The sequence below is a fragment of the Myodes glareolus genome, chromosome 5 (assembly GCF_982192425.1).
Source record: "Myodes glareolus chromosome 5, mMyoGla1.1, whole genome shotgun sequence".
NCBI lineage: Eukaryota > Metazoa > Chordata > Mammalia > Rodentia > Cricetidae > Myodes > Myodes glareolus.
Window position 1 is genome coordinate 73,465,017 of NC_142030.1, and position 20,324 is coordinate 73,485,340.

A 20,324-nucleotide genomic window follows, 5' to 3' on the forward strand; every position below is an offset into this window, starting at 1 on the left:
TGTCAAATAAGAACACTAGATGTGTGTCCCTTTACTATTGTACTTCTACCTTTGAGTAAGAAGTTTTCTCTAGGCAGCCATTCTGGTCTCAGCTTCACCTCTTGTTATGCTTAGCAGCATCTATACAATGTCTGCAACAGCTTCCTGACAATTGACTCCCATGCTTACCACTCCCAAGGACTCAAATGTATATTCCAATCCTACAGTTGTTTTCAGATTTCACCCAAAATCACACAGTACCATATCTCCTAAGTAACTGAACCAATCCACACCACACAGAAAGCAGTCATCTTAGGACTCCCCGAAAGGATTGGTTGTATATCCTATGACCAATCTCAGGGAATAAGCAACCACCACTATATCAAAGAATTATATCATTCATGTCACATAGAGAAAGGTCCCATTGGGGTTGTCATTGGGGTTGTCATTGGAGTATTTCTAATAGAGAAAGGTCACATTGGGGTTGGTCCCGTGAACACTCTACCCACATACTAACCAAGCAGTTTTCGTTACTGTGGCTCTGTAATAGAGCTTGATATCAGGGATGGTGATGCCTCTGGAAGTTCCTTTATTGTACAGAATTGTTTTGGCTATCCTAGTATTTTGTTTTTCCATATGAAGTTGATCATTGTTCTTTTAAGGTCTGTGAAGAATTGTTTTGGGATTTTGATGGGGATTGCATTGAATCTATAGGTTGCTTTTGGTAGGATTGCCATTTTTACTATGTTGATCCTACCTATCAATGAGCATGGGAGATTCTTCCATTTTCTGGTATCCTCTTCAATTTCTTTCTTCAAAGACTTAAAGTTCTTATCAAATAGGTAGGTCTTTCACTTCTTTGGGCAGTGTTACCCCAAGATATTTTGTTATTTGTGGCTATTGTGAAAGGTGATGTTTCTCTGATTTCCCTCTCAGCTTCTTTATCATTTTTATACAGGAGGAATAGTGATTTTTTTATTTGATCTTGTATCCTGCCACATCACTGAAGGTATTTATCAGTTGTACACGTTCTCTTGTAGAGTTTTGGGTGTTACTTACATATACTATTATATCATCTACAAATACTGAATGTTTGACTCTTCCTTTCCAATTTGAATCCCCTTTATCTCTTTTTGTTGTCTTATTGCTATAGTCAGAACTTCAAGAACTATGTTGAAGAAATACGGAGAATGTGGACAGCCTTGTTTCGTTCCTGATTTTAGTGGAATTGCTTTGAGTTTCTCTCCATTTAATTTGATATTGGCTTGCTGTATATTGCTTTTATTATACTTAGATATATTTCTTGTATACCTGATCTTTCTAAGATCTTTATCATGAGGGGTGTTTGATTTTGTTGAATGCTTTTTCAGCATCTAAGGAGATAATTATATATTTTTATTTCAGTTTATATATATGATGGATTACATTGATAGATTTTTGTATGTTGAACCAACCCTGCATCTCTGAGATGAAGCCGACTTGATCATGGTGGATGATTTTTTTTTTTGATGAGTTCTTGGATTTGGTTTGCCAGTAGTTTATTGAGTATTTTTGCATTCATGTTCATGAGTTAGATTCGTCTATCATTCTCTTTCTTGGTTGAGTCTTTGTGTAGTTTTGATATCAGGATAATTGTAGCCTCATAAAAAGAGTTTGACAATGTTCCTTCTGTTTCTACTATGTGGAACACTTTGAGGAGTATAGGTATTAGCTCTTCTTGGAAGTTCTGTTAGAATTCTGCACTAAAACCATCCTGCACTGGGCTTTTTTTGGGGGGGGGCGGGTTGATGACAGCTTCTATTTCTGTGCAGTTTATAGGTCTATTTAAAGTGCTCACCTGGTCTTGATTTAATTTTGGTATATGGCATCTATTTAGAAAATTGTCCATTTCATTTATGTTTTCCACTTTTGTGGAGTACAGGTTTTTGTAGTATGACTTAAAGATTCTCTGAATTTCCTCAGTGTCTGTTGTTATTTCCCCCATTTCATTTCTGATTTTGTTAATTTGAATGTTCTCTTTCTGTCTTTTGATTAGTTTGAATACAGGTTTGCCTATCTTGTTGATTTTCTCTAAGAACTCGCTCTTTGTTTCATTGATTCTTTGTATTGTTTTCTTTGTTTCTATTTTGTTGGTTTCAGCCCTCAATTTGATTATTTCCTGTCTTCTATTCCTCCTGGGTGAGGCTGCTTCTTTTTGTTCTAGAACTTTCAGGTGATGTGAGCCTTCTCCATTTTCTTTGTGGCGGTACTTGGTGCTATGAACTTTCCTCTTAACTGCTTTCATAGTGTCCCATAGGTTTGGGTACATTGTACCTTCTTTATTGTTGAATTCTAGGAAGTCTTTAATTTCTTTATTTCTTCCTTGACCCAGAGGTGGTTCAATAGTTCACTGTTCAATTTTCATGAGTTTATAGGCTTTCTGAGAGTAGTATTGTTGTTAAATTCTAACTTTAATCCATGGTGATCTGTTAAGACACAGGGGGTTACTCCATTTTATTTGTGTCTGTGGAGGTTTGCTCTGTTACCAAGTATATAATCAATTTTAGAGAAAGTTCCATAAGGTGCTGAGAAGAAGATATATACTTTTGTGTTTGGGTGGAATGTTCTATAGATGTCTGTTAAGTCCATTTGATTCATGACATCTGTTAGTTCTCTTATTTCTCTGTTAAGTTTCTGTCTGGTTGACCTGTTCCATTGGTAAGAGTGGAATGTTGAAAGTCTCCTACTATTAGTGTGTGAGGTTTGATGAGCAATTTAAGTTTTAGTAATATTTCTTTTACATATGTGGTACTCTTGTTTTAGGGGCATAGATGGTCAGGATTGAGACTACATCTTGATGGATTGTTTCTGTTATGAGTACAAAGTGTCCTTCTCCATCTCTTCTGATTGATTTTGGTTTGAAATCTATTTTGTTAGATATTAGGATAGTTACACCCCCTTGTTTTTTATGTCTATTTGGTTGGAAAACTTTTTCACAACCCTTTACTCTGAAGTATTGTCTATCTTTGAAGTTAAGGTATGTTTCTTGTATATAGCAGAAAGTTGGATCTTGTTCTCGTATTCATTCTCTTGGCCTGTGTCTTTTATCTTAATTAAAAATCTGCTTGGCCCTTTAGCTCTAACTCCTTATTGGCTAACTCTTACATCTTAGTTTAACCAATTTCTATTAAACTGGGTATTGCCATATGGCAGTGACTTACCAGGAAAGATTCTGCATGTCTGTCTCTAGTGGCTCCATGGTGTCTCTCATGTTCTCTGCCTTTCATCCTTCCAGCATTCAGTTCTTTCTTCCCCACCTACCAAAGTTCTGCCCTATCAACTAGGCCAAGTCAGTTTCTTTATTCATTAACCAATGAAAGCAACACATGGACAGAAGGACCTCCTATACCATTTACCCTTTTCTGTTTAAACAAAAAGGAAGGCTTTAACTTTAACATAGTAAAATTACATATAACAAAACAGGTATCAAGCAAGAATTGTAGTTATAATACTTATATCTACTTTATCTTTCATTGTAACTAAGGAAAACTATAACTATAAATTCTTCAACTCTATCAAAGATTCCAGAAGGATATAATATTACCTAAGTAAACAGGAAGTACATTGTAAGTAACTTCCAAAACTATAGAATTGACAGAGACATTTCACTGCCTGGACAGTCACCCAAAGTTCTTCTGTACCATTGGGGCATCCATCTTCAGCCTACAGACCCATAGTATCTGGCAGACTTTTCCATGAAGCAAGAAATTTTAAAGACAGTTTTGTCACTTTCTTTTGTATCCTGCAGAATGTCTAGCAGACTCTTTCATGAAACAGGAATCCTGAAGGTTCATCTCACCTTTAGGTGTGTTCAGTAGTCATTTCTCTGTGGGTACTGCATGTGCAGTTAAGCAGTCCAGGAAAGAGCAGGTTCTTGCCCAAATGCCTAATCAACACCATACAGAGCCTCTTTGATGCCCATCTTCCTCTTGAAGTAGATTGGTTCTGACAGGAACAGATGTGTCTCATTGTCATGAAAAGTCTTAAGTTCTTAAACATTTTAAATGCCGTATTCTGAAAATCTCTGAGAGATTTGAAGAATACCTATCTAACTGAAATATATCTTTATACATCTAAAAAATCTAACACGACTATTATAGACGACTATCTATTAACCTATATTTCTTAATTATAAATTACATTTTTAAATGAGCTATACAAATACAATACCTTAATCAAGATCAGAAATACATATACATATAACTAAGTTGACCTTAAATTTGTATCAATAAACCAAGATTCATACCAATGCAAATTACTCATATCTATATCTTATCCCCCTTTAAATGTAAACAATTATAAACAATATTTGGGAATGTGGTCATCGTTTTGTCCATACTACGTCCTGCTGTTTGGGGGCGTTGTTAATCAGGTCTTTCATGGTGTATCCTGTATACTAGGTTCATCTCAGTCAGCAGTTGGGTGATATAATTATTTGAGGGTGTTCATGGCGACCTTTCAGGAGGGTGTGATCTATCAAACTATATTTGTCTGGAAGTATTCCACAGGTTCTTATCCTCTGTGGAAACAAAAGAAAAACCTCTTTTCCAAAGGAACATATCCTTAGACTCAAATTTTAGAATCAAGATACCTTTAGAATATATATGCTGGTTTAGCTTAGCAGCCCATACAATGAAATGTCTTTCTCTGTACTTAGGTCATTCACAGTCAAAAAATTCAAAGATAACAAAATAATATATACTGTACCATGAGGTCCTACTAGTTTGTGTTTTCTGTCCTGCATGGTTCCCACAGCTGTTTAGCCCCAAAAGAAAATCACACAGAGATCGCTATAAGTTATAAAGTTGATTGGCCCATTAGCTCAGGCTACTTATTAGCTCTTGTAGCTTATATTAACCCATTATTCTGATCTATGTTAACCGTATGGCTCAGTACCTTTTTCAGTGGGACAGATCACATCCTGCTGCTTCAGTGGTCTGTGCAGGAGTGAGAGGAATCAGCTTCCTATATATGACACCGACAGGCAAGGATGTTAATTTGTATTTTTGGTATTTCAGTTGTTAATAAGAGCAAGTCAAGTTACCATGCACACTAAACATCAATAGTAGATATGGAGTGATTTTATTTCATTTTTATTATTTATTATTTGAAACAACTTAAAAATTTAAATGTAAGCAGAGTGGTGGTGGCCATGCCTTTAACCCCAGCACTTGGGAGTCAGAGGTAGACAGATCTATGTGAGTTCGAGGTCAACCTGGTCTACAAGAGCTAGTTCCAGGACAGGCTCAGTAGGTACAGAGAAACCCTCTCTCAAAAAACCAATATATATATTAAGTGTGATCAGATATGTAGATACTGTGAGATTTTAGCAATTTCTCTTTAAAAGTCAATACACGTTACAACAGAGACATATGAAAGTATATTTTTAATATGACATATCTACATAACAATGAAATTCTCCTGTGACTTGTGTATGCAAAAATATTCTGAAGAATATGTTAGTCAGAGTGTATTCACATCAGCCTGGAAACTTGTAACATTGCTGCAGATGTTTGTAGTGCCATTCAAGCTCTGTCTAAGATGAGGGAGTCTCAATCAACAGAGTAAGGTCTCTTTAGACTTGTGTGGTTTTAATTAGTGATGAAAGAATAATAGTCTCTTGACTAATCAGATTTTCCATCTCACTAATAAGAGCACTTCCTCTGTGAATTTGATTTAATCAATCAAATTCTATTAAGTGTTTAATGCACCTAAATAATTTCCTCTATCTTGTTTCTGAACTCAGTAAACACATAAGAGCAAAGTGAATTTAAATCTTAAGTAGAGATAATTGGAAAATTGCATAAGCAAAATTGTGCTGACAATTTTGTTGCATCATCCTTAAATTTCTAAGACTAATTGTTTGTAGTTCAAAGCTCAATAATTTGTTTTCTTTCCTAAGACTAATCTGTTTGTACCTCAAAACCCAATAATTGCCTTTCTTTCCTCCCACCCTTTCTCTTTCTTTCTTCATTTTCTTCCTTTCCTGCTAGAAACTAAGATTTCTTTGAAAGGTAGAAATGAAGCACAATGGGTGCACAGAGAACTATATCTTTGTTAAAATTTTGGCCACTATGCTACTTTGAAATCATATTAAAAATGTATTCCTGAAAATGGAAGCACCAAACTTTCAGAACATAAAAGATTGAGTTACAGTACATTCTGAGACTAGAACTTGATATGTAAGTGCTATTGAAGGGATAGTCATCAAAACAATAGCCCACTTATGACTTTGATTCTAGAGTCCAGTGAGAAGTAAGTGTCCTGATTCAATAGCGATCCCTCAGTAACATGACTAGTCTTTTGAGGTCAATGCATTTATATCTTTTTTCCGAAGAATGAATTTTCCTTCCAGCTAGATCTATTTGGTTGAATTTCCTTTCTAAAGTTAAGAAGTAGATTTTAAATGTTCTTGGAAATGAAATCTGCATTTCGAGGTACTTGGGAAAGATCTTGCTAAAGTTTATTAGATATATGCTGTAAAGGACCATTTAGATTTCTACAATATCAAGCATAAGCAAAACAATGTCTTATTGTAGTTTCTGTGTCAGTTACCTTTGCAGAATGATGAGCAAATTGTCTAAAAGAACAAGTTAAAAGAGCAAGATTTTAACTTACTCACAGATTCAGAGGGCTGGGTCTTTAATTGCTTGGTGCCTTGAGCTTGGAATGATGAAGAACTTTCTCCTGTTTAGAGGTTAAGAAGGAGAGGGAGAGGAGTAGGAAGAGGAGAGAGAGGGATGCTGGAAGGAAGGGGAATGGTGTGGAAGTGGGAGGGATGGATGGAGAGATACTGGCTGGGAAAGATGGATGGGAAAGAAGGGTGGGAAAGAAAGAAGGGGAAAAGATGGGAAGAGAAGGGTAGGGGTGAAAGGAGAGAGGGAGTGGGGGAAGGAAGAAGCAAGGGAAGCAAGAGAGAGGTGACTGTGGGAAAAGAAGAGGGAAATACACAAAGAGAATATATAGGAAGGAAGGGACAGAGAGCCAGGGAATACCTTCAAAGGCATGTAATTAATGGATAACTTTTTCTAGATGGGCTTCATCTCCAAAGCTTCCTCCTTAGCACCACCAGCCAAGGACCAATCATTCAGTTGAAAAGCATTCAGGGGACTGTTGATATTAAGAGCATTAGTTTCCTTTTAGTGAAAGTTGAGGAGTAGACAGAGCAGATCAGAGTACATGAATATCTGCTTTTCTGCGTTATTATAAATTACCATTTATTTTAACAGTTTGCTTTTTCTTTAACTCATAGTTGTCTCTCTCTATCATTGACTATAAGTAGTCAGTTAATAGGGACTTTTACCCATTTATTTGAAGAGAAATTCCTTTGCCAAGTGATTTCACACTGTATTTACCTATTTTACATAAGGTATTTAGATCCTTTAAAAATACAAAGTTAAGTTTGATTATGTATACTTATGGAGAAGAGCTGTACATCTATAAATTATTCTTAAACATCCCTTCCTATCTCCCTGGATCAATTATAAGCTGTCTTTCTGTCACATATGTGTATAGTTCTGTATATTATTTCAGAAAGTTTATAGTTGCCTCTGAAGTCAAGCATGGGCTCCAGGTTAGTAATTCCAAATTGACATGGCATGGCCTTTCATGTGTTTCTATGCATTATGTGTGTGTACGTGCGCGCGCGCATGTGTGTGTGTGTGTGTGTGTGTGTGTGTGTGTGTAGATGAACAAAGAAGGTGAAATAGAAAGAGCCTGGGCAAAGATTCTGTAACTTCAATAATCCTCAAATATTTTCCCTACTTATTACTTTTAGAGATCTTGAATATTTATTTATTTAAATAAGTTATTATTCACAAAGAGCCTGAATTTCTACCTGCTTTGAGGGTTTTCGGTAAGGAGAGTCTAATTGTATATATATGTTCTATGAATTCATGCATGCATGCATACTCATACACACATCTATCTGTATGTATATGAATGTATCTAATTATGTATTTAAAAATAATTTTTCTTTGAAAATTAGTAAGAGTGAAAATAGGATGACTGAACTCTGACATTTGCCTTCTTTAAACAAAATGATTTAATGGCAGAAATATATGATAAAGTCAATTTTCTGTATTTTATTATTTTAAATAAACTATTTTCTGGCAAGCTAAGTTTCCTTTATCATCTCTAGCTTGTTAAAACTGTAACACAAGAATTTTATGAAGATAAATTAGTGAAATATGCTGCGATCCTTTAAACATAGCTGGTGGGAATGGCTTCACTCTGCAAGCATGTCTGAAGTGCACTTCTGTTTTGTCAGCTGCCGCCTGTTAGTGCGGTTTCGTCATGCGGGAAGTATGGCAGCTTTACATAAGATTCAGTTGCTCACTGAGTTGAAGTCATCTCTAGAGTCCCTACTGAGTCCACATTTAAAAGAAAAAAAACTTTATTGAGATATAATTCAAGCGTCGGGAAATTCACCCAAGTGAATTCCCAAGCAAAGTACACATCCTGAATTCTTGTATGACCAGAGTTTCCAACCAACACCATAGAGTTTTCAACAACTCTGCCCTCTCTTCTTTCCTGTTGCCGTGATATAACTCCCTGACGCTCCCTGCCCCCCCCACCACCCAAAAAAAAGCAGCCTTGGGAAGAAAGTGAAAATGTCAGGAACTTCAGACAGTCATAGCCCACTCACAGCCAGCAGCAGAGAGAACTGTTTGCAGGCACGGTTACCTACTAGTTCACCTTCTCCACTTTTACACAGTCCATGACCCAAGCTCAGGGAATAATACTTGGCTGGGTCTTTCCACATCAATTAATGTAATGAAGACAATTAATCACCCCAAAGATATGTCCAGAGGCCAACCTGATCTACATAATCAATCCCTCATTGAGATAATTTCCAGGTAATTCTAGTTCATGCCAAGCTGACAATTAAAACTAAACATCACACCTTTGACATTAACAATCTTGCTCTGCTTTTGTGAAATGGATAAAATTTTAGTTGTATCATAAAACTTTTTTACAGTATTCTTTTTCCACCCTCCTCTTTCTCTCCTTTCTCTCCTCTATCGCTCTCTCTCTCTCTTTTCCTTATGTGGTTTATAGGGAATCCAACTTAAGTAACCAGCCTTAGCAGCATGTGCCTCTATGTACTGATCCATCTCTCCAGTCCACAAATTATTTATTTTGCCTAATGCCATTTGCACTGAATTGCCAACTATGTTTGTTCGTGTCATTTACTGTTAATGAAGCTCATTGTAAAATTTTCCAATTTGGATGGGAGCTCAATACATGAAGGATAGTACAATTTGGCATTGACTGTAATAGATTCCCACAAAAGACTTCAAGACATAACTTTTTTTTTTGATGGACTTACTGAGGTCACAACCTGACACTGATTTTTTTTAATCTCCCATGGAGACCACATCCTCAGAAGGAGGCACAAATTAACCTACTCTCAGCAGTGTTGTATAAAGTCCAAGCATCGTTCATGTACAATGATCTCCTTAGTATACGTTTGGACATTCCTGGGGACATCGGCAGTGCATTAGCTGTCTACGGGCATGTGTACATGCAGGGCAAATCATAACCTGAAAGTTTCCTAGAGTCAGAACAAAAGGAACCCCACTCCAAAGTTCAACTCTGAGCCATTATACAGCAATCTCTGAAAGGTATGTTCAGAGGATGGCATACACCTCCTCCCCCCACCCCAGTTCCTGGAGGAGTGGAATGCAAGCAGAACATGATGGTCTTAAAAGTTAAGATATTACCCCAGTCCCTCTAACTGCACTCGGGTCCCTCTTTCAGACTGCCCCCTCCACACATAGAGTTTTCACATGGAGTTTGATTAGCTGCTTAGTGGCTTCGAAGAAAATTCTGATCATGTGCTCCCTGTTATACTAGAAGCAATAATTAACTTGAACCCAGATCAAAGGAATCTCTTGGTTACCCAGAAAAGCATATCTCTCTCAGGTAGATCAGAGGTGGGCCAGTGAAGTCCACCAACACTGTAGTATAGAATATCAACAAAATTATACTCTTAGACTATAAGAAGTCTTTCTTACACTAAGCACAAAATTGATATGAAGGCTTTGATATTTTTAAATTGTTTAAGTCTTGCTTATTTACTGCTAAAATGTGATCAAAATATACACCAATTAAGTCATATTCTACGTGCCATTTGTTTCAAAACATTTGCACTAATTTTTTGTTTTCACTAGCTGTTTTCCTCCTCCTTCCCTTCCTTCTTTCTGATTCTCTCTTCAGAACCGCTGTTTTAAAAACAGAACAGGGAAGGCAAGAACATTGGGGCCAAATGGCATGTGTTACTTTGTTTCTAATTATGTGACTTACAAACTTTGACATGGGTAACTTACTATTATTCATCTGTAAAATAGAGATAATTGTGCGTGGAATTTATGTCCATGAACTTTTGTGACAATCAGTGTAAAGCTCTTGGGGGTAAAGTAATAACTGCATGTAATAACTAGAAATATACTTGGTGCTAACTAGTGATAATCTACTAAGTGTCTCCAAGGAATTCCCTAGATCAGACTGACCTGTGAACACGTCTCTTGGGTATTGTGTTGATTATTAATCGATACAGGAGGGTTCAGCCCACCATGGGCAGCACCAGTCCTAGGCAAGAGATCCTGGGCTGGATAAGAAAGCGAGCTAAGCATGAGACTGAAGCGAGCTGGTCAGAAAACAGCATTCCTCTATGGTTTCTGCCTTTGAGTTCCTATTCTGACTTCATGTCCAGGATGAGCTGAGACCTAGTAGAGCCTAATAAATCCTTTCCTCCAACAAGTTGCCTCTTGTCATTGTTCTACCACAGTATCAAACATCAAACCAGGACACATTTCGAACAAAACTATTCAAGTTCTGCTCATCAATATGTTCTCCAAAATTTACTTTTGTTCCTGCTTTCTATTTCATCACACATAGCAACACGAGTCACTTTCAAACAGCAGGGCCTTGTTCCAAAATTAAATAAATGTGTGAACTTAGGCAGAAGTAGCGATCTTTGTCTAAGCTGTAAAAATCTCTGAAATGCAAAAGCATCTTCATGAACACAGGGAGTTTAAATAACAATGTAGCTGTTGAGCCAGAATGAGTCTGAGTAGATGAAAACAATACAAGAACTCACTTTAGATATGATTTTTCTCATCTATTAAATTAAGGGGCTGAATTCATTGGTTCATCTCCAAGGTACATATAACTTTGTACATATAAATTATTAGAAATAGCTAACCCTAACTTTTTAGCTATTTCTTATTTTGCATTAAAACCTTTCAAGTGCTCTTAGTGGTTCCCTAGTGGCTTGAGAAAGCATTGTGATGATAGCAATGCACAATCCAAAGACTATCACTTTATTCTTGTTTTATCTTTTTTGTCATTATAGTAGATCATTCTCAATCTCATGAGAATGTTACCCATTGTCAGACAATTAGTAAGGTTCTCCCCCTTATATCTGGCAACCCGAGAAGCCAGAAACATATTTTTGTTCACATGTTGATAGTATCTGTAGTTACTCATAAAATGAGTCGCATCTGTTCTCGATTAGGCTTTTCTTAGGGGCGGAAAATGGAGTGGTTTGAGGCTCCTGATAGAGTCTGCAATATGTCTTTCTCAACAAATATTGATATGATACAGGATAATCTCTTTGTGAAAATCCCATAAATGTTTTGCTGATGAATTGGAAGTGATATTAAATGTGTCTGATATCTGATTATATTGTACAGCATCTGAGCATACTTTCCCTAGGAAAATGCTTCTGCTTTAGAAAGGCCACCATTTTCCAAAGAATGCTTAGGACTCTGATATGTCTCCAGTAATCTCACTGCATTGTATTTGAAAGATAGATATATTGTGGAAGCATACGGAGATAAACTGTTAGCCTACTGGGAGATATACATAAAAATAATTTCATTTCTGTTTCTACTTAATGGAATTACTTCATCATTAATCTTGAGATGCTGTGCATTTTTTTGGTTTTGCTTTGTACTTCTTTAAAAATATTTCTTAAACTTAGGGTATAAGAAAAGGATTTCATTCTGACACTGTCTCATTCACCATGCCAACACCATCTCTTGTCCCTACTCTCCTCCCACTGGTCTCCCCGTCTCAATGATACTGATTCTGATACAATGTCTTATGTGAATATACCTTAACTCTGATTTTTTCATATGAGAATAAATGCATGTCACTTGTCTGTCATTTCCCCTATTATTCTTTCTCATTTCACCCTCCCATTAGGTCTTTCCTCCCACCCAAATAGACCCCTTTTGACTTCCATGTCTTGCAGAGTTTTTCTTTTAAAATCTAGATTATATGCATTTGTGGGGAAATCTATAATATTTATCTTTAGAAATATGGCTTATTTCACTTAATATAATGATCTCAAGTTCTAAACATTTCCTTGTCAATAACTTAATTTTTTTCAGCTGAAGAAGATTTCAGTGTGCATAAGTACCACATTATCTTCATCTGTCCATTTTCTAAATGGTATATAGGCTTGTTATAGAGCACAGTGATGGTAACCAGTGCTGCAACCAGTATGTCCAGGAATCCCTGTGATATGCTTATTTATATTTACTTCAATTATATACCTAGGAGTAGGTCATATGGTCATTAGATCATATGATGGTTCTATGTTTTAGGATTTTTAAAAAAGAATTCTTATACATATTATATATATACTAAATTATATATATATTATACCTATTCATGTTATATATTTAAAAGATATCCATAGAGGCTAAACTGACTTACAATCTCTCCAGCACTTCTCCTTTTCCTGCATCCTTGACAGATGTGATAGACTTTTAGTGGTACCTACTTCCTAAGCCTTTTCCACTTTTCAGTTGAGAACCAGGCATGATCATGCTGGTCTTTCCTGTAACATAGATGTTCTGATGGTTTGCCCATCTTTTTCCCTTGTTAGACTGTAGATAGGTTTTTATTATTGCTTAAATTTATTGATTGCTTTCCAAGACACTAAATCAGTCCTTTGTGTTTTCTGGAGCAAAGCAAATCTTTACAGCCTTTTTCATAAAAATGTCAACACTGATTATTACCTCATATGTTTTAGAGATGTCAAATATTAGTTATAATTGGCCTGGTTTCTGTGGTCATGTGGGGAGATTGATGAGCAGACCCAATCCTACCTTCATCTTCAGTTATGAAAGATTGTTAAAGACACTTAATATAGCAGCATTTGCTTCTTTGAAAACTTGTGTTGTTATATTTATAATTTCATATAAAAATACAGGTGCTTTATGAGGCTAAACATGAAGGAAATATATTATTTGATTTATGGAACACGTGTTCTTTTGAATTCCTTTATGATAACATGACAACGTTGTCTCTGAAATACACCACTCTCACTCCTCTACTTCAAGCATGAGAGTGATTTTCAAGAGGAACTTTATGAAGAAATCCAAAGGTCTTAACTCAACTTATGAACACATATTTATGAGGGGTTCCAACATCACTGTTCTTTTACATCTTTTTGTCCATCCTATTTATTTATTTATTTATTTATTCTATGTGACTTTCACATCATGAATCTTGATCACATTCATTCACTCTTCTTCTCATCTGCCCTCTGCCACTGAAACCCACTCCCAAACAAAGCAAAATTCAAGAGAAAAAAAGAAGAAAATAAAATAAAAAAATAAAAATAGAGAAGAATTTTGAAGTCTCATAATAGAAGCTGCAGTGCAACCCAACAAGTCACGCCACGTACCCCCTTTATTGATGAATCTCTACTTGCAAGTGTTTATTGCAAAGAGTCATTAGTCTGGTTGGAGGCCTCTGGTCTCCACTACAGGAAGATGTCGGGCACCCACTAGAACTCTTCCTGGATCCCACTGCCACCCTATGTTGTAGAGATCCTGCAGCTTTTGGTCTGTGGGTCAGGTTCCTTCACGTGCTCCAACAGATCATAGATGGAGTTGATGTTGACACAGGCCAAGTCATATCTCTGAGTCTGGGCCTTGGCAGCTATGGGATTGGTCTACCAAATGGGAAATGGTGACAGCTCTCTCATGGTCACAACTTCGGAACTGACTCTCCCACACCTGTGCTAACAGTGTTGGCTCTATTGTGCTGTGCTGGCAAAGTTGCAGGGCCTGCTCTCCTGAGGGCCAGCTCTCCCACCTGCTCCCACAGGGCCAGCTCTTCCTCTTTCTTCAAGTGTTGATGAATGGGAGCGACTCTCTGCTGCCCATGCTACCTTAAGACAGATGGGTAATGGGGACAGATCTTCCAGTTCTTTTATGCTTTTATTAAATGAACAAATGATCTGTTTCAGCGATGCATGTACATACATACAAACACACTCACATATGTATGGACACACATATATAATTGCTCTTGGTTCACAAATTCTCACTTATAGTCTTCCTACTTCTTCCATTTCCTCTCTTATTTGTCTTTTTATTCCCCTTATAGGCTTCTTTCTGCTTTTCTGTCATATATACATGAATGTGTGTATATTTAAAACTAGAGTCTACATATGGAAAAACACTCAGTATTTGTCGCTCCTTCCTTCATTATCCTTCATTATCCTTCTCATTTCCAGCTATTTTTAGACCCCCTTATCACCTTCTTAGACCTCCCATTTCCATGCAGTGTGTGTGTGAGAGAGATTTCCATGTGTGTGTATGCAGCATACATAACTAGCACATATGTAAGCCTGCGATATTTGTCTTTAAACTTGGCTGATTTTATATTACACGTTGATCTTCCAGTTCCATCTATTTTCTTGAAAACAACATAATTTTAGTTGTTTTTACTCCTGAATAAGACTCCATTAGGTATGCATAGTGCATTCTCTTTTTCTGTTCGTCTGTGTGCTACAGTGAACAGTATTGCAATGAACCCGGATCTGCAGCATCTCTGGTATGTGCTGCTTCGGATTCTTCCGCTGATCGTTTATTTGAACACTGCCCTAGATGGAGTCACTCCTGTTCTAGTCTAGCTGTAGTACTTTGTACATTTGCTCATACCCCTCCTGCTACCTAGCATGAACTTGCCTTTTTCTTTATTTATTGAAACCATATGTCGTTCATAGATTGTTTTATTTGCCTATGGCATTTTTATTGAATCATAACCAGAGGAAGGAAAGAATATTTATTTGGGGGAAGAGCAAGCTAATATTTTAGTGTCAGCTCTGTGAGAGTAGTGTGCTGGTGCTTCCACATTTCAGCACACATACCTTGTCTCCTCCTGCATCCTCTTATTTAAGAAAAGCATCACACTGGAAGTGGTAGTGGCATGTTCATAATCCTATCATTTTGCAAGAGGAAGCAGAATGATCAGGACTTATAGCAAGTCTTAATTCTATAGTGAGTTCAATACAGTCTGGGATACCTGAGGCATTATTTCAACAAACAAGCAAACAAACAAAGACATAACTGTTATGCCCAAATTCATGGGGTCCCCACAAAAGCCAACAAAGGAGACTGAGTCCCATATATAAAAGCAAAAAGCTTTTATTTTAATCAAGTTTGCAAACTCAGTCTCTCCGCATGTCCAACATATTGGAATAACCGGAGAGCCCCGAACTCAATTAGAATTGGGTTTTTATAGTAGTAAAGGTGGGGGTGAGGGGTCTCTGAGGTTCAGGACTCCTGATTGGTGTACATTTGCCTAGGGGTGTCCTGGTGAGGTGCGCTGGCAGGTGGCTCTATCTACAGTGGTTGGAATGTCAGGCACTTCCTTTGAATGGTCTGCTCTTGGGTGGGGGTCGGGTAAACTCAGCTTGTGGTGTTTTCCTGCTACCAGGTATTGCTTCAGGGCAAACTACTGAGACTCGGGCCTCTTATTTAAATTCATAGATGTAACATGAGGGCCGGCTTGTTGGGGTTTCTGTCCAGCCCAGTACCCCAACAGCCAGCAAGCAACAAAGAAAATCACACACAGGACTCCATAAGGTTATAAACTGATTGGTCCATTAGGTCAGGCTTCTTGTTAACTCTTATAACATATATTACCCCATTATCCTTATCTATATTAGCCACATGGGCTCAGTACCTTTCTCAGTGTGACAGCTTACATGTTGCCTCTTTGGTGGTCTGCGCAGGAATGGCGAGAGAGCTTCCTGTGTCCCAGAAAACTCCCAATCTCTTTGCTCCACCCCTACTTCCTGTCTGGCTTTCCCACCTATACTGCCTGCCTGGCCAATCAGTGTTTTATTAAAATATGATTGACAGAATAAAGACAATTCTCCCACACCATTTCCCTCTTTTTTTTTAAACAAAGGAAAATACCCATAGTCCATTTGTTGGGAAAGTGGGCGTAATATTTCAGGCTACTTCCTGCTGGTTGGGGGCGCTGATGATCTTATGGGGACCTAAAGAAAATTTAGAGTTATAATCAAGTCCTGACTGGAGTATCCTGTGAGTCTTGATCATCTCAGGCAGCAGTCTTGAATCTGTTCTGGATGTAGAACTCAGACATCTGGGTCATCTGTTCCTGTTGGAGATTTCTCAGGTGGCCTTCCTTGATCATACTGGATTTTTCTTAACTCAGAATGAATCCACAACCTCTCATTTTCTGTGGAAACAAAAGCAAAATCTCTTCTCCAAAGTAACAAACCTTTTGACTTCAGTTTTGAATCCAAGGTATTTTCAAAATACCTATCTTGGGTTAGTTCAGCAGCATTTATAAACAAAAGTCTTTTAGCAGCTATTGCTCCTTTCTCAGCATTCAAACAATTCAAAGAGAGCATAATAACACACAGTATCAAGATTCTCTGTGTATTTTCCATCTTTATGCGGCTTTATTTCAACCTCTATTTCTTTTATTTTTACTTTTAACTTTTGGCTTTTGAGACAGGTTCTCTGTATATATCTTTGTCCTGGAATAACTCTGTAGACCAGGCTGTCCTTGAACTCACAGAGATCCTTCTGTCTCTGACTCCCCAGTGCTGGGCTTAAAGGTGTGTGCTACCACACCTTGAACTCACAGAGATCTGTCTCTGCCTCCCAGGCATTGGGATTAAAGGTGTGTACCACCACACCTTGAGGTCACAGAGGTCAATCTACCTCTGCCCCTTGAAATCACAGAGGTCAATATGCCTCTGCCTCCCAGGCATTGGGATTAAAGGTGTGCACTACCACACCTTGAACTCACAGAGGTCAATCTACCTCTGCCCTTTGAAGTCACAAAGGTCAATATGCCTCTGCCTCCCAGGCATTGGGATTAAAGGTGTGTACTACCACACCCTATTTCTCCCTTTCTTTCTTTTTTATTTTTAATGACTTTAACTTTTAGCCTCCATATATTTTTAACACACTGTAAACCATGAAGAGGTTTTCTTCCTCTTTTAATCTCTCTTTACTGTATATCTCTCTTTTCCTGACTATATGAGTCTTTAATTTACTAAGCAGTATGGAGAGCCGTGGCTTTGATGGCTAGATCCAGTTCATTCCTTAGCTTTCCAGACTCATGGTAGGGGTACCACTGGAGCCTTTTACTGCCACAACTCTATGGCGTTTCAAGGTCCCTGGTAGCAAGCAAGCTGTAGTATTCTGCTCACAGACCACACTCAGTCGGACTGCCTGCCTAAAAGAGTCAGAGTTTGCCCTGGCAGGACAGCCCAGAAAACTGGCATTTTAAAACAGCGCAGCTTTTTTCCTGTTACAGCTGAAAACCCGAAAAGCATGCATTCAGCTTTTCATCAACACCGTTTAGGTGTTTCATGGCAGGACCTCTTAATGAGCTGCAGGGTTTTGCAGCTAAAGCTGAGTCAGGAAACCTCTTTTAGATGAGAGCCTTGCTTACCTCTAGCAAGCAGAGCAAACCCGAGAAATTGCTGCTACCAACAAAACATGCTTTACTCTATTCTTTCCCAAGCTTTCTCACGCTTTATGTGGATTCAGTTATCCACGTTGGCGCCATATGTAACATGAGGGCCAGCTTGTTGGGGTTTCTGTCCCGCCCAGTACCCCAACAAGCCAGCAAGTCCCAAGGAAAATCACATGGAGTCTACATCAGGTTATAAACTGATTGGTCCATTAGGTCAGGCTTCTTGTTAACTCTTATAACATATATTACCCCGTTACATAGATGGACAGAGTCCCAGGTGATAATGATTGGAAGTAAAGAACTTCCTTTGGGTGACCTGTCCAGACTTAGCTTTCATGTCTAGCCCTCACAATAATTTTTTATTTTTATATTGCTTATAGCCAATCTCTTTACCATTAATATACAGACCACCTCTAATATTTGTATAACACATCACCTAGTTTTAGACACACACAAAATATATGTGATTTTTAGTTCTGGAGCTGTGGCATGAGTATGTGTGAAAAATAGATGATTTTCAATAAAATCAAAAAATTCAGTAAATGCTAGTGCAGAGAAGAGCTTTACTAACTATTGAATAAAGTTAAGTTCACAACACAAAGTACGTAGGAGAGAACCTTAGACAGCATGCATCTTCTTTTAGAATGAACATAACTCTCTCACATTGCTAATTATACTAATATGTCTTTCCTTTTTTCATATTCTTTAGGGGGAAAACAAGGAAAATAAAAAGGATGTTATAGGAAACAAAAAATGTTCAGTATTGATGCTTGATTAGTTTATGGCTACTTGCACTGAAATATAAGAAATGTTTTTAAAAACTTTCAATGCTTTATCTTTGCTTAGGAGTCAGTTCTGTTTAGTCTTGTGCCTGATTACAAGGAGGTCTAAGACATCGAGGGGTACGCCAGACCCCGACGTGATGTAGATAAATGTAACCGTGACTGAGAGCTGATCGAGTTAGGATTGGTTACCAGTACCTCGTTAAGCATGCAGCATTTGTCCACTGGGGATTGTGCTTGTTGTTGTAAAAATTATATGGTGTTGATGTTTGCCCTGTTCACACCTTTTTCGTTTAATTTTGTAACATATTCCTAAGGACTACTTTTTATGTCCTCCTTGAATTGATTTGAAGCTGAAATATGTTTCTGTCCCTTTTAAATGTGTTGGTTAGCTTCTCCATTATCCGGGGCATTTGTTCATTTTACCGTAAGAAAGGACTGTCTTGTTGACACTACAGCTCTTTTCCCTAAAGTAGACTAGTACGACCCACCGAGACCACTTTCATACTGTTTACAACGGTAAGGCTGCCCAAACTCCATTTGGCAATCCGTTGCAGTGGTGTGATTTTCAAACTGTGCCCGGCATGAATAAAATCCCGAACAAATCAGTCCTTTTTGAAAAACAGGTTATCTTCATTTCTCTTCACATTTAGAGGAATATTCGTGACGTCCCTACGGGTGCTTCATCATGGTGGTTAACCCTGAAGTTTAACTGCCAATACTAGTTCAAGATAGAAAACTTGGCACTGGAATGCAGGCTAAACCAGTATTTTGTTTTGGGAGGACAGCACACTGTCCTCTCTGTTAAGATGAGCTTTTAGCTAAGCCTCACGCATGCGCAGGAAAAACCGGCGTCACTGAGCCAGGTCCTGAGCCCCAGGTAGGGTAACCTAAAATTGTCTCAGGCCGCCATTCACGCATTTCTTCTCCTCTCCTAGGTGCTGAAGTGGGTGGAAGAAGCAGTGCAGGCCTCCAAGGTTCACCTCTTATCCACCGATCATTTGCAACAGGCTGTAAATACTTGGAAAATCCCCTTTGATCCCAGCCTCAAAGAAGTTACCGTGTCCCTGAGTGGTCCTTCTCCCGTGATTGAAATCCGCAATCCCTTCGGTGAGATGAATCAAACGCTGAGTATTGAATAGGAAGACCGGGGACGGATGTTTTTTGCACACTTTGTCAGTTAACTCTAGCTTAATAAGTTCAAAGCGTTTGTAAGTGACTGCAGATGTCTGAAAGGACATGTTATTAGTCTTGAGTGTTTCTGAATTAACATGAGAATTAACAGGTTAAGACTTCTCATATTTAAAACAGTTACAGTCCTGAAATTTATTGTAGCTAAATTAGTCACATGAAAAAATATTTAAATATTATTTTATAGTGATTTATGTAACACTATATATAATAATATCCTAAGAATCATTATTTCGGGACTGGAGGTTGAGCCCAGGATCTCATACATGCTTCTTTAGTGCCTTACCTTTGAAATATGTTTTCAGGTCAATGTTTTAATTTGTATATGTTTTTTAGTAATTTTCTGTAAAATTTAACATTCTAAATTAATTTTTGAATGAATCACTAAAAATAACAATTTCTCAAAATAACTTTTCACTATCATTTTCTAAAAAGAACATAGTACCTGAAAGTCAAATTTAATGGCGAGAGAGATGGCTCAGTGGGTGATGTGCTTGCTGTAAGAGCGCAAGGGCTTGAGTTTGAATACTTAGAACCTACATAATGAGCTCAGTATGGTAG

At 37.7% G+C, this 20,324-nt stretch overlaps 1 protein-coding gene across 1 annotated transcript in view; it reads left to right on the forward strand.

Moving 5' to 3' along the window:
• The window catches only part of Hmcn1 (hemicentin 1), a 439,601-nt gene that overhangs the window by 153,132 nt on the left and 266,145 nt on the right, over positions 1–20,324 (forward strand). Inside the window, exon 5 of the mRNA XM_048431021.3 lies at positions 19,511–19,682. Coding sequence (XP_048286978.3) covers positions 19,511–19,682 — 172 coding nt within the window. The remainder of the gene's footprint in view (positions 1–19,510; positions 19,683–20,324) is intronic.